This window comes from Rhipicephalus microplus, chromosome X, assembly GCF_043290135.1.
Source record: "Rhipicephalus microplus isolate Deutch F79 chromosome X, USDA_Rmic, whole genome shotgun sequence".
In the NCBI taxonomy this organism is placed as follows: domain Eukaryota; kingdom Metazoa; phylum Arthropoda; class Arachnida; order Ixodida; family Ixodidae; genus Rhipicephalus; species Rhipicephalus microplus.
The window spans coordinates 424,063,790-424,078,898 of record NC_134710.1 but is presented as its reverse complement, the minus strand read 5'-3'; the positions used below and the strand labels follow the sequence as shown (position 1 = coordinate 424,078,898).

The 15,109-nt window shown below is 42.7% G+C and overlaps 1 protein-coding gene across 1 annotated transcript; it reads left to right on the top strand.

Annotated features, from left to right (window-relative positions):
- Positions 1-5,190: 5,190 nt before the first annotated feature.
- On the top strand, positions 5,191-5,721 carry LOC142775484 (E3 ubiquitin-protein ligase MARCHF3-like). The gene has a single exon (XM_075876902.1). The coding sequence runs from the start codon at positions 5,191-5,193 to the stop codon at positions 5,719-5,721; it is 531 nt and encodes a 176-aa protein (XP_075733017.1).
- The last annotated feature ends 9,388 nt before the right edge of the window (positions 5,722-15,109 follow it).

Here is a 15,109-nt window from a genome sequence, read left to right as displayed (position 1 = left end):
AGTGCTTTTTTTTGCAAAAAGACTGAAAATGTTTAAAGAAGTATTTCCCAATATTTATTTATTTATTTATTTATTTATTTATTTATTTATTTATAGAATACTGCGGACGAAAAGTCCAAGCAGGGTGAGCATACATGAAACACACTGAATAACAGAATGAAACAAGGTTGAAAAGCGTTTTTTACACAATTTCTTCGCTATAAGACAGAGGGGTTATACTTTAAAAAAAAGTAACAATTGAACAACAAGGTGATAATACAATTCAAGGAAGTCATGGAAGATAATTATTTACATAAATGGTCAAGGGCGTTGAGGAAATGCTTCGGTTAGTTTATTCCAATCATCTATTGTTTGTGGGAAAAAGGAGTACCGAAAAGTATCAGTCCTTGCGAAGATTGGCGTTAGGGAATGAGGATAGTGGTGTCGAGTGGGTCTGCTTAACAAGGGGGATACGTATGGTGCGGTGTTTAAGGGTAGCCTGTGGTTCACTATGTCTGAAAGAAACTGTAGCCGACTTTTTTTTCTTCGAATTTGTAATAGTTCTATACCATTTGCCGTTAGTAATGCAGTCGGGGAGTCGGTTGACTGAAATTTACTATATATGAATCGTACTGCTTTTCTTTGAATTCTTTCTAGGTTTTGAACGTTAATTTTTGTGTGGGCATCCCAAGCTATGGAGGCGTACTCAAGTTTAGGCCTAAATAAGGAAAAGTAGGAGAAGAGTTTAACACCGGGCGCAGCAGTCTTGAGCTTGTGGCGGAGAAGGCATAATCTACGTAAAGCGGCTGAGCAGATGTTATTTATGTGCAAATTCCAGGATAAGGTACTTGTTAACGTTAAGCCTAACTATTTATAGGAGGCTACTTTAAGTAAAGGTGCTTCCGCTAAATTGTATGTGTAGTCTAATGGGACTTTTTTGCGCGTTATGGGGAGATACACACATTTGTTTGCATTAAGAAGCATTCCCCATTGTTCACACCGTTTTGATACATTGCCTAAGTTAGTATTAAGATCACATTGGTCACTAATGCAGGTTACATCTCTAAACAAAACAAAATCTTCAGCAAATAAACGAATTTGTACCGAGGTGCTAATTACACTGACAATGTCAATAATGTAAACCAGAAACAGAAGGTGGCCTAGTGCGCTCCCCTGCGGAACGCCAGAAGTCTCAGGAAGGCAGCCCGATTGTTTTTCTCCTACCTGAACATATTGGTTGCGATTGAGTAGATAAGCTGAGATCCAGGAGATAAATAATTCTGCTATACCAACTAACCGAAGCTTTGTAATTAGTTTATCGCGTGGAACTGTGTCGAATGCTTTACTGTAGTCTAAGAATATTACATCAATTTGGCCGTTAGCATCAAGACAAGCGGCAAAGGTATGAACGATAGTAACCAATTGTGTTGTAGTAGAAAATCCTTTTCGAAACCCATGTTGATGATTTGTTAAAACTGAGCGTTCTTCTAAGAATTCATTTAATTTTCGAGCTATTATGTGTTCGATAAGCTTACAGCATGATGATGTCAAGGAGATCGGCCGATAATTTTGTAGTACTAGGTGGTCACCTTTCTTGAATACAGGAACTATTCGTTCCGACTTCCAGTCATCTGGCGATTCCACTGACAACAGAGAGACTCGAAAAATTACGAGTAAATATTTTGCAGCAGACTCTGCAAAGCGACGCAGAAATATGTTGGGGATATTGTCGGGACCGCAAGAAGTCTTAGTCTTTGAGTTCAACAACATAGCAATGACACCAGAATAAGAAATGAAGTTTACATTTGCAGCATTGTCCACATTTACGACAGATGGGAAAGCACTAGGAGTAGAAAATACACTATGAAACTACTCATTGAGGTGTTGAGCAATGGCAGCCTGATCAGACACCATTAAACCATTGACAAAAACCTGTGATATGGGTTTCTTTTTTTCGCTAATATTGTTCCAGAACTTCTTTGGGTCATTCTTTATGAAGTTTGCGAGTGACGTATTGAAGTAGTATTCTTTCGAGGTGTGTACGGCATGTGCAAGCTTATCTAGAGCGTCAGCTATAACTTTGGGGTCAGCATGCTTTTTCTTTAATCTTTTAACTTTACGCTTGAGATGAATGAAGCTTCTCGCCATCCAGGCCGTATGTTTATGCGCCTTTTTACGTTTAGGCGGTATAAATTTTTCGATACAGTAGAAGCATATGCGTTTAAATTGGTCCCACAATCTACAAACATCGGTAGCTACAAAATCTATGAGACAGGTTTTTAGGTGCTTGATTACATGTGTATAATCTTTCACGCAATGAAAGGACCAGTTGGCAGTTTCCGAAAGCGGTACCAGAGGGATAGAAACTGACACAAAGTAGTGGTCAGATAGCCCTTGCTCAATTACTACAGCATGTGTACTGAAATCTCGGGGAATAAATACCAGATTTAAGATAGACCTAGCAGTACCCTGATAATGCGTTGGTTCATGAACCAATTGTACCAAATTATGTCCGAGCCTGATGTCAAACACTGCATTTGCATTGCTGATATTAGCTGTAAAGGTTTCAAAACGCTCCCAATATACACCGGGGAGAATGAAATCGCCAATCAAAAGAACTTTGTTGCCATAATATTTAGACATGTGTTCCTTTAGTTTTAATAGGTATTCAAGAGTTGAGTCCGGTGGTCTATATAATGCACATACGATGAATGAGTGGCCCCACAAAGTTACTTTAACACAGATACATTCAAGCTCCAGTACATCATCCAACAAGACAGCATCAAATTTTTGTTGGATCAGGACGGTCACACCACCTCCCCTTGATTGCCTGTCCTTAAGAAAAGCCGTATAGGAAGGTGGAAAAATGTCGCAATCATTCACTTGTTCATGTAACCACGTCTCAGTTATAACAGTAATGTGAGAATCGTACTACAGTAATAGGATTTCGAGGGGCTTGGTTTTATTCATAACACTGCGGGCATTCAAATTAAGTAGACAAAGTTGCTTGTGCGCATGCACCTTACGTCAGGTTTTAGACTGTTGGGGTGCGGTGTTCTTGTAGCCGGTCATTTTTACCCGCTTATTTTGCACCTCATCCCAAAAATACATATCCTTATCGATCTTTAGTTTATCGTGTATCAGGTTGATTGTTTTTCCTTGTTCTATCTCGGCCTTCGCGCTGTGCCAGAGCAGACTGCGTTTTTTTAGCGTTGATTTTGAGTAATGATTCTTAACAAAGATATCTGAGCCCTTCAGTTTGCTTTCGTTTTTCATTATCTCTTTCTTTTCTGTAAAGTCTTGCAGATACACTATTACAGGCCGCTTTCATACGTGTTTACCCAGTCGATGAATACGCCCTACAGATTTAGATTTAACCTGAAGTTTTTCTTGAAAGAGACCCTTCACAACCTTGTCCTTTAGTTCCAATTCTGATTCTGCTGAGGTCTCAGGTATTCAATGAATAATTACATTTGAACGCCTGCTGTGGTCTTCATGGTCTGCTAGCTTTTTAGTTTAAAAAGACATTGCGTGTTCAAATGATTTCAATGTGACATGCAATTGATGGGTGTTTGATATATACAATATATCAAGTTCAGATGACATCTTTAGGTTGCTGCTGAGCTATCTATTGAACTGCAATTCTATATCCATCGAATCTTAACACGCAGAAATTTGTTTGCCATCCTTTACGGCCAAACAAAACACGCGGACATAAATCCAACTCACCTACAGCAATAGACTTACGCTGTTCGTCTAATCATTGTTACCCGAGCCTGCCAATCCACAGTGCAATTTGCCCCGTCTTTAGTGTTGGAATGGCAGCTTCATTAACGTTATTGTATATACTACCTAACGAGGCCAATAGCGTTTCCAAAACATTATTGTAAAGTATGAAGAACTAAGATCAATATACGATTTTAAAGCACAACTTGTAGGTGCACAGAGTATTTTTTAGTCTACTTTGGCTTCTCTACCAGCCACCTGACTCATCATGCATCGGTGTTTTCGTATACCAGAGGCAGAAAATCAAACCTATTGGGCTCAAGGGTCCGACCGCTAGCCTACTTATACCTTCACACCTCCCAAATGCGTACGTGAAGTCGGCATGTGAAAGGGAGGACAATGCATTGCTAACTTCCCCCCTCTTGTGCTCGCTGTTCGTGCCCTCCATTGTGTTTATTTATCTGACGTCACAATGCAACAATTAGTAGAAGGGTTAACAATTTTCGCAATTTCTGGTGTCAATATATTCCCTCAGAAACGCACATTTTCACAAACCACGCAATACAACAGTAATACGTGGTAATTGTCACATCGCTGCATATCCCGAGTAGCGAACGAAAAAGTGAAAGTCAAGTATAGGCATTTTTTCGTATTATCACGAAGCGATCATTTGAAAGCGGTGGCACCTTTGCTCTTTTTTAAGCTGTGAAGAAAGAATTTCTTTATACCAAAAACCTGACAACCTGCAATGAAGACAGCTTAGAGTAACTACAAAGGTGGTCAATATTTCATCTCTGCTTCATTCAAACGTACTCCACGGGGAGCTGCACTAACTTTCACGTGGACTGTCTGGTGTTTCTTTTGTTTTCCCTGTTTTTCTCTAGGAAGTTGGTGACCGTAATTCTAGAGTACAGTTACGCCTAGCAACAGCCACCGGACTCCTTCCCAAGATGCCCTCGAGCAATCTAGCTCTGCTTGTGCTGCATTCGAGGTAGCGGTAGACTTCCCGCGGCTTCATCATGTTACAGTCTACATACGACGCCGCATCGCGTATCGAAAGACCGCCCACAATAACGAGTGGAAGGCTCCCACATTCAAAGAGGAGAACTGCGATTCGCCATTGTCCTCTCTCTCTCACCGCCTCCGAAGCGTCACGGTGCCACCTGGCGGGAGCTCTCTCTTGACATTGAGTCTTCTTCGTCGCACAATCCCCCCAGTTACCTCGTGTTGATGGTCTGGGGCCCCGTACGTGACGAAACACACCGAAAGACTGCAATCGTTTCACCGGTGGGTTTACCACTTCCCGATTCCATCAGCCCAGATACAATGCGCCCCTTCAAAAGCAATCTGACATTTTCTGGACGCCATCCCGGATCTTCTGCCGGCTGTCTCAACGTTAGGAGCAGCAGCACACCATTATGCCGCATTTGCCACGAGGGAGACCAGACGGAATGTCTCGTGTCGCTTTGTAAGTGCTCGGGCAACATGGGTCTGCTGCACGTCTCTTGCCTGGAAAATTGCCTGAACAACCAGAACGTAGACCACTGCGAGGTTTGCCACCACAGCTTTGCAACCGTGGCTCAAGCAACCGGCATCCGTCAGTTCTTCTACTGGGCTCTGCACGCTGGCTCTCTGTGGCGTGCGCTAGGAGACCTGATCTGCTTCACTGTCATGACGCCGCTGACCGTCCTCACCTGCTTCTATTGCATCCAAATCGCCTCAAAGCAAGCGCTGGAAGGACGCATCATGGTGTTGGTTAGCGTGGTCACTCTATCTGGCCTTTTCCTTACTGCCTACTTGTGCTCGTTCTTTTACATAGTGCGCTTGCATTACCGCGAGATCGCTCTATGGCAGGCACAGAACTCGATGCGCAAAACTGGGGTACGGCGCAGTGCGGTGCCGAACTATGGACAATCCAGGACGCCGGATGGACAGCAGGCGAGTTCACGGAAGATTGTGGATGTAGGGGCTGCAAGCTTCACCGAGGTCGAGCGCGCAATGCAGCTGATTGTATGAGTCGGCTTACGTCTGCCATTGCATTACCCCTGAATTATTTGCCTGAGAGTCCGCCTTCTGTGCCTCAGTAGACCATATTCGCAAGCTTCTCATACTGCTAGCAAATGTTTTCTAATATATGTATGTTTGAGCTTCTTGGCACCTCAAGAGCTGTGAGCTACTCTATTGTGAAAATTTCGAGCTGTTACGTAGCCCATTTTATGATGTTTTTATTACATTCCACTATTCAAATAAACGTTTCTGTGTGTTTTGAAATCTCACTGTACTTCATTTTTCTGTAGTTTTTGCAAGACGGAGGAAGCACTTTTGTGAGGAGTTTGCTTTGGGACCATTACTTTTTGGCAAACGTGTTCGCATGTTGCTTATAAGTAATATGCTTCGTGTTTGAGAAGGGCAGTCGCACTTCTTGCAACCAGTGTGAGTGAACGAGGTAGCTTGGGCGAGTTGGTACGACATTATTCACATAAAAACAGCGCCAATAATGAGGGACAAGAAAAGGAGGAGACAGACAGCGGCAATGACTAACAACAAGATTTATTTGCTGGAACCGCGCAATATATCTGTCTGGTCACCTCAGCATATTCTTGGAATTCTTTGAGGAAATCGTAGAACATCAACGTTTAATCAGTACGACATTTTAATAGGGGGAGATCCTAACATATACCTTACGATAGTTAACATGTCCTTCCGGAAGTTCATTAACACACTGTCTGCTAGTGGTTTATTAGAGTTCTTACTCAATGAAGAAGTCAGTTCTTGACTTCTTCATTTTCAGCATAGACACTGATGTACGCGCAGCTGGCACGATATGCGCATGGGTGAGTGACCATTGTCCTGTTTTTATTGCATTTCCCAGAACTGCTGCACAGGAAATGACTTTCAAAAACATTATTATGTACAGATGTATGTCTAACAAAAATATGAATTCATTCCGTAGGCCGATGCTGACAGAATATTGGTCTTCTGTTCATGTTCAGATGGACCCCAATTAAAGCTAACGTGAATTCGTGTCTATATTCAGGAATCATTACAATACACGTTTTCCTTACATAAACGCTAAGCCCGACATAAAAATAAGAAAACTCTAGGTAGAGTGAGAACACCTCAAAATGATCAAGCAAAAGATTCAACTGTTCAAGAACGTTTTGCGTGCAAGATACACTGCGGATTTTGATACCTCTAAAGCCTACTGGAATAAATGAACTGCGTCATGAAAGAAGGCAAAAACCTCTAACCATTACCAGATGTTTTCGGAGATCTATCTACGGTGTCCCAACGAGGTGTGGAAAGCAATCAACCAGGCCCAGATCAGAATACCAATCAACCAGGCAATGCTGATCACAACACTTTAGCGGAAATAACTGTAAACGGGTATAATATATCCAGTGTACCTTTAGCCGAGCATTTCAGTGAGCACTTTGCTAATGCGGTACAACCACTGGGAAGCACTGCCCATACTCAGATTCCTTTCCACAATTCTGACAGAATGTTTTTTGCACCCACAGATGAAGCAGAAATAGTGCGCACAATTTCATCTTTAAAAACAGCAAAGCTATTGATGTCGACAGATTTCAGGTTGAAGCAATAAAGCACGTAATTGACCTCCTTGCTCCTTGTTTAGCTTACGTGTTTAATCTAGTTTTTCATTCTCAATGCTTCCCAAGTCTCATGAAAATGTCAAAGAAATTGTCATGTATAAAAATGGAGATGTTAATGATGCTAATAATTACCGACCAATTTCAATTATATCTGTATTTTCGAAGGCCACAGAGAAAAAAATTTCTGCCACCTGAGTAGTTTGCTTAAAAAGCTCAACATACTTTCAAAAAATCAGTCCGGTTTTCAGCGTGGCAAATCCACACAGACTGGGTTGTTAACCCAAAAAGATTTGATAATCAAAATTATCGAAGAAAAAAAGCTTACGCTAGGTGTCTTCATTGACTATAGCAAGGCATTCCACACCCTTAATCATCACAATTCACTCGGCAAGTTAGACGCCTAAGGGCTACGTGGTGTAGCAAATTTCCTATTTTGTTCATATTTGTCCGAGAGGAAACTGTGTGTTTCGATCGCTAACTGTTCGTCTTCCTACAAAATTATTTCTTGCGGTGAGCCTCAAGGAAGCATCATAGGGCCAATGCTTTTCAATATCTTCATAAATAATATTGTCGACATTAATAACGATGATGAATTTCTACTGTACGCGCATGGCACCAGTATTTTTAGTTCTGGAAAAAATTCAGCTGATAATATTGTCAAAGCCCAAAGCGTATTATCAGATGTACTGCGGTGGTCTACTACTAATGACCTGCAATTAAAAGCGAAAAAAAAAACACGAAAGCTCTCTTTTTCAGGTCCAGGGGCACGGAAACTAATCTTCACCAATTGTTAACGCTTGAGGGAAAACCCGTAGAAGTAGTGGAGAAACATAAAGTTCTAGGTGTAACTTTTTTTTGCTCATATGACATGGCCATGACATGTGGAATAATTGAATAAAGCATTATCGCGTGCTGCTGGAGTATTGTCACGAGGTCGGCACTTTTTTCCGGAAAAAGTTACAGGGCAAATCTACCATGCTTTGTTTTCCTCGCACATAAACCTCGCCTTCTTGTCTGGGGCACCACAACTTTAGGCAACGTAAAGGCTATTCACTTATTGCAAAAAAGGGCACTGCGCTGCATTGCAAATGTCCCACGCAATACTTCCACTGGTACTTATTTCCACCACTACAAAGTATTGAGCATGCAACACATTTACAAATTTCTACTCATTAACAACTACTTATTTGCGAAGGAACACTTCGGAACATTTCTTAAAGACTTATCAAACATAAGTCTTCAACACACGGATTCACGAACCCGAAGCATAGACAGGTAGCTCGTTCCTCGTTCTCGCACGAATTATTTTCTACAGTCCCATATATATATACATTACCATCCCTACTTAGTAAATGGATAAATGATGAGCCCAACTTTTTAATGTTCGCAAAAGGAGAACTGCGAGAATATTTCTTCACCCTGGCCTAGTAATCTACTTTTAATCATGCTATGTTATCATTATTCAATGTATTGCATTCTTTTTTGAGTCTCTGTCTGGTTTATTTAGATACTGTTCAGGGTGTTCATGAGTGCAGATACATAGTTATTAGTTTCGTCTGTGTCTATTTGTTTTACGGTTGTATTTGTAGAATATTCATCTGAATTTTTGTTTTAATAGCCTACTTACATTCCAGCAAGTTTTTTAAGAGCTTTGATTTCAAAACTGCTTCCATGTACATGGGGCCTCAGGCACTCTCAAGTGGTTTTTCAAACAATTTTCGCCTGAGGGACGCTCCAACTGGTTGTTAAACACTTGCTGGAAATAAAGAATGAATATACTTGAGACGTTTCTGACAAATAAGAGGAATGACAATTTAAAGCAAACAGGATTCACCTAACAACCGAGTAATAATCGTGATAATGCGCCTTGAATATCACGTGTGCCAACATTTTGAAGAAAATAGATTTATTTTTGTGATAGAGATATCGAAGGCCTGTTGACACATAGATTGCCCAGCCTTTTTATTTCTGTAGCCTCATAAATTTCACGTACCATCTGATCCCGATGGCGCCTAATGACCGTACAATGCTGAAAATCGGGGGCACTACCGCAGTCCCGGCAATGAATGCCGAGGTGGCCCGATACTGCAAAAGAGACATTGTGAGCGTGCTCTTTCAGCCGCTCATTTAAACATATGCCTGTTTGGCCGATGTACCATCTACAAACATTAAGCGGTTCTTAGGGTAATTTTGTTTTCTTCAGTTTGTCATTGCTTTTCTTTGTCAGAAACTGCTCAAGTATATATTGCGGGGTTCCAGCAACTAAATATTTTTGTAAATCAGTGCCGCTGTCTGTCTCCTTATTAAAGACGATAGTCTTTCTTGGGGACCTTCTACGCAAAAACTTTGGTCTGTCTGATTGTCTGTCTGTGTCATTGTCTGTCTGTCTGTACAATTGCCTGTTTGTCCACTGTTCCCGCGATTAATGTACTCTAATTAGCACCAGCCGATATTTCGAATGACCAACTCCATCCGCAACGCCCACCAATGTTGCTCAAGGATCAGCGTTCATACGTGTGCGATTGTCAACTAAAATGCAATTATTGCGCATATCTGAGGCACCAAAACACACATATATTTTTCCTGTTCGTGTTTTAGTAGAAAAAGCATACATAAGTAATTCTAAGGACTGTAGCGCTTATTACGCTGCGCTGACCATGGAACGCTCGCACAAAGGAGCGAGTGTTTCCAACGCTTTGCTAAGTCGAGACGGTGGTGGCACCTACCCGTCGCCTTGCGTTCTACCCCTTATCACCTCTGAGACGGGCGCGCACGCCCGTCTCAGGGCCACGCACTGTGTTTTTCAAAAAGAACTGTCAGATGGCGCTCATGTATCCCGTGTGACGTGACTTGATGCACTCGTTCGCCTCCGCTGCACGCTCGAGGCACTCTAACGCAGCGCCTCCAGTGTACCATTCACCAATTTTCTTGCACAGAACCTAAAATAAATGTTTTGTTCACTCTCTCCACACGCAAGAGTATTGTCTTTCGACGACATTTGCAGATTACATGCAGATACGGGGCCAATTTTTTTTCTTGTCCCTCCTTATTGGCGCTGTTTTTATAAGAACAGTGTGACTGCTAACGCTTTAACAGTGCCGGAGATAGTGGTAATGCACTGTTTTTTTTTCAGGAACTTAGTAACGTTCTTTCACTATTTCGGAACTGTAACGGGTAGTTGAATTTGTTGCTACCAGTGTTGCAGGTTACGCGTTAACAGTAACGGCATTACTGGTAGTGCGCTGTTTTATATCCCTAACTTAGTAACTTGCTCATTACTATTTCGGATCGGTAACCGGTAATGTACTTGTCTTAGCCTTTTGCGGTAACGTGAGGCGCAGTTATATTTATTTCAATGAACACAAATTTCTAGATGCGGAGCAGCACATGGTGGAGTTTATTCCGGTGGCTTGCGGGGTGAACACCCTTTCGGCGCCTGTGCCGACTTTCCGTACTCCTCGCGTTCACGCGAATGGAGGCGAGAGTTGGCGCATGCGCAGTGGGAGAGCCGATGATCGCCGAATGCCCTCCCCTCGCGTGAGCGCAACGTGGTGGTGGTGGTAGTTGGTAGACGTAGAAGAAGGCCCCTAATTTGCGCAGCCTGGTTGGTATCACGGCGGACTTCCTTAAGGTGGTGGGAGGATGTATCAGAGCGCTGCCTCAGCATCATTTCGCCACTCTCGTTTTTCTCAGTCCCAAAGCTGTGCGCTCGTTTATAACGCTGTCCGCGCACACTTGGTTGCAATCTCGTAGCAGTGTTGAGTGTTCGCTTTGCGGCGCAGGCTACAAATAGGAGGGGAGTACCAGATGCACAACTCTACGCACAAATGCAGCATACACAAAAACATACAAATGGAGACAAAAACGAACTCCAGCGCTTCTCCGAATTCCTACGTAATTTCTTTAAGTGAGAAATGGTGGAATCATTTTACACTTCGTCTCATGGAAGCTGTAAAACAGTGAATACTGCGTGCGCTAAGGGGAAACAATAATGAGCTATGGTGCTTGGCATGTTAACTTTTTTTATAGCAGCGCCGGTATTACAGCCTGCCGAAACGCTACGTCACCGAATATGCCAGCAAAGCCTTTGCTTGAGCTGACCAAGCACGCCAACTCACCTGCCACTGTCTATAGACCTCAAAGCAGCACCAAAGACCGCTCTGCAATTTTCATCATCAAAACGTACACTTTTTGCCGTGTTCCCGTGTCGTTCTGTTGTCACCCACTCAGCCTGTAGGTCTTGATGAAAAACTGCTCTCACGCTACACTGCAAGACACCACGTTGTTCACCAGGTGACGTAGGTTACGTCTAATATCATTCCAGCCGATCTAACGTGGTCAACGTCAGCCTCGAAAGATATCATGAACATAGCTCGAATGAATCCTTATCACTCTTCTTCTGCCGCATACGTGTAGACCACGCACCGAAACAGTGATCAACCACCGGTTGGGGGGGGGGGGGGGGTTATAATACAGAACAGAACAGCCGCTGCAGCTTCGCTGCATGAAAAGGAAAGACGACGATGGTTGCTGGTTGTTAATGTACTGGTGCCGTCTTGTTCACCCGAAAGTTCTAGTAATATAAGTTACCTATCCGTAACAATATCAACTCCACGTGATAAAGGCACCCGGAAACGATTTTGGCAATCTTTTACAAACACTTTCGGCCAGTAGACAAAGAACCAATGGTTATTTGGAAACCAACGTTGGCTCTTTCCGTAAACTCTGCAATTTATTACGACACTTTGAAGCTTCAAATGTCTGCAGATAGGCTCAGATTGTTGCAACTTGGCTAAACGTGTTTTACATCGTCCATTCACTTAGCGACACGCTCTAGCCACCTGACCAGGTCAGAGCACGTCAGCAGCCATTGTATCTGATTAGCCGACATGGGTTCTAGAACGCGCTGAAGTAAGAACGGCTAGTAGGATGGCGGCACACCTCGGATAAGATATGAACCACGCCACTATCTTCCCTTCTGTTTCAGAGGGCGTGCGTGCTGCCGGGTGTTGTATAGGATGGCCTTCGAGATGGCGCTATCATGAACTATTTAGGGGTAGTGGGACGAGTGGAGAGCGAAAGCAAAGAGTGGCGGCGAGGCGAAAGACACGGAAATCTTCGTGCGTGGTGTGGTGGTGCCACTGCACCTTTCTCATTAAGCATCAGCCCAGCAACGGGCGCTTGACAGCAGGCACTGAAGCTCGTAGTTGCTTGTGCGTGGTACTTTTGGTGGTGGTAACGGTGAGTTAGATGGAAAAACCTTGACGGAAGAATTATTTTTTGCGCAAGGTTGTAAAACAGGATGTAACAGAGTGAAACTGCTGCCGTCTGACTACACTGAATGACCGGGGTGGTCGTTTGTACCCTTCACAAGACTTTTAGTACAGGGCTGGGCAGTATCGCGAATCAGTAGTATCTCAGAGATACCTTTATTTCCTGTATCGAGATATATTTGAAAAACGTACTTGTATCGCAGTTGTGAAATAGTTTTCCTTTGTATCGATACTGCCAAAACATGGTCATCTCGCTACTCTTTTGTCAGAACTGAGCCTATGTGTATCTATTATCGTGAGAAAAGCTTGTATGCGCTTAGCTAGTCAAAAGCGCCCTTCCAGTCAGCAACACATAGAGATCAGTGAAGAATCCCCCACACGCACAGAATGTTGTCTGTGGTGAAGGGTTTGATGCAATTGACGGCAGAATCGAGAAGTTAGGCAGTGCTGATGGTCAGAAATCTTGGTCAAGGCCGGTGAAACACAATCAATTTTTTTCGGTAGCATTTTGGTATAACCCGAAGTTGTGTTCACATACAAGAATAGACAGCCTTTTCTTTATCACTACTCTTGAATTGAAACTGAACCTGCACCCTGTCTACTGACAGGCTATTTTATAAGCTGCTCTTACTTTGATGTAATTAGTGTAAGCATTCCTAGCAAAACAGATCGATCACGTGTGTAATTAATAAATAAGAGCATTTTTTACCTCTCGTCAGTGGGGTTTGTTACTGAGTCAAGTCGTACGGGTGACTCAATTGCAATTTAAGTATCTGCAGCGCATTTTTTGCAAAATTATCTTTAGAATATCTCGTTAGGTCTTCTATAAATATTTCTCATTACTAGTAATTTTAGGCTTGCAACACCTGTGTTTAGATATTTGTACTTTGAGAATATTTTTATTAATATCTCTGCCCAGCCCGGATTTATGCCAACACACGCGCTCTATTGCCTCGGAGCTACACATCAACAGCATTATTTCGTAATATTGTGGCTCTCGTGAAGAAAAACTTTATCTGCCCCAATGTTATTCCATGCGACACTCCCAAGGAAGAAACAAACAAGAGAATTATTTCGTGTGTGCTGTCACGCATTTGCGCTTGCACAGAGAGCAAAAAAAAAAAAAGCTCAGTCAAATGACCTAAAATCCTGGGTTTGTGTTCGCCCATATAGCTTTTGAAGAGTGTCCTTGTGTAAGTTAAAATGGTTTGATTCATTCTTTCATTTGTTTATCTCTCACTCTTCCATTATTTTTTTTTTGCAAGCAAGGCGTCGGCTGTGCAGGGCCGCTTTTAATTCTGTGTTAGCAGCCACGCGTAGTTCCGAAAACTTCCTCCCTGACTGGTTTGTCCCTTAAATGTCATGTCTTAGAGCTTTCAAGACAAAAGTACTTGTTCCCTTTTTGCTTACTCAGTTTATAATTTAGGCAATCAGAGGTCTAGCATCGGCGTTAAATGTATCGCACTCGTCATTTGAAAGTGCGGCAAACAAGCGCCCACAGTGCACCCTTCAGGAGAAAGGCGCCGCAGCTCCACCTGGTAGTTTCTGTGAAAACAACCTCACCGAAAGAATCGCCTTTGTCCCACTAACCCTATCTAGTTCACTGTAACTGCGCACAACCTGGCGGGGTGCCATTTTGGAGCTTAATACTGGTAAAGGCTCAAATCGTCGAGTGCACTTATAAGAGCTCCGCAATCACCACTGATGCTAGCGTTCCTCATGAGTTGAGGAGGCAAGACAAAGGTGAAAGACAGGAATGATATGATTGCCCGCAGCGGACTTGGTGCACGGAGTGTCACTAAGTTTGTGGTGCGAACAGTATCATTACACTTTAGACTAAACGCTGATTAAATTTCAAAAATTAGTTTCAGACTCCCTTGAAATAGACGGTTCACTATGCTTTATTGCTTCTCTATTTTGTGTTGCATTGGTAAACATGGCATCGAATGTGTCCAGCTTTGCAGTGCTTTCTCTGGAAAAAGAGTGCGAATGCTCAAAGAAGAATTGGCCACTCTTCGTTATGTCAACTTCAGATGACATCTTTAAGTTGTTGCCGAGCTCCTTATTGGAATGCAATTCAATATTATTCAATTCTTAACCCGCAGAAGTTTGCCGTTCTTTGCGGCCAAACAAAACTCGCGTGGAAAAGTCAAACTCACCTAAAAAAATAGACTTACACTCTTCGCCTAATTACTGTTGCCCGAGCCTGCTGATTTGCAGCATAGTTTGCCCCGTCTTTAGAATTGGAATGACAGTTTCGTAAACGTTATTGTATAATACAGCTTTTGGAGACCTATAGCGTTCAAAAACTTTATTTTAGTTAATGAAGAACTAAGATCAATATACGATTGCAAAGACCGATGGTAGGTGCACTGAGTATAATTTGGTTTGCTTTGGTTTATCTACCAGCCACCGAAATCGTCGCGCATGTTTACCTGACGTCACAATGAACCATTTTGTAGAAGTGTTTCCAGTTTTCGCAATTTCTGGGGTAAATATAATGCCACAGACAACGCA

What these genes read in the sequence shown, in the direction of transcription:
- LOC142775484 (XM_075876902.1), top strand. Translation starts at nt 5,191, where the DNA reads ATGGGTCTGCTGCACGTCTCTTGCCTGGAAAATTGCCTGAACAACCAG.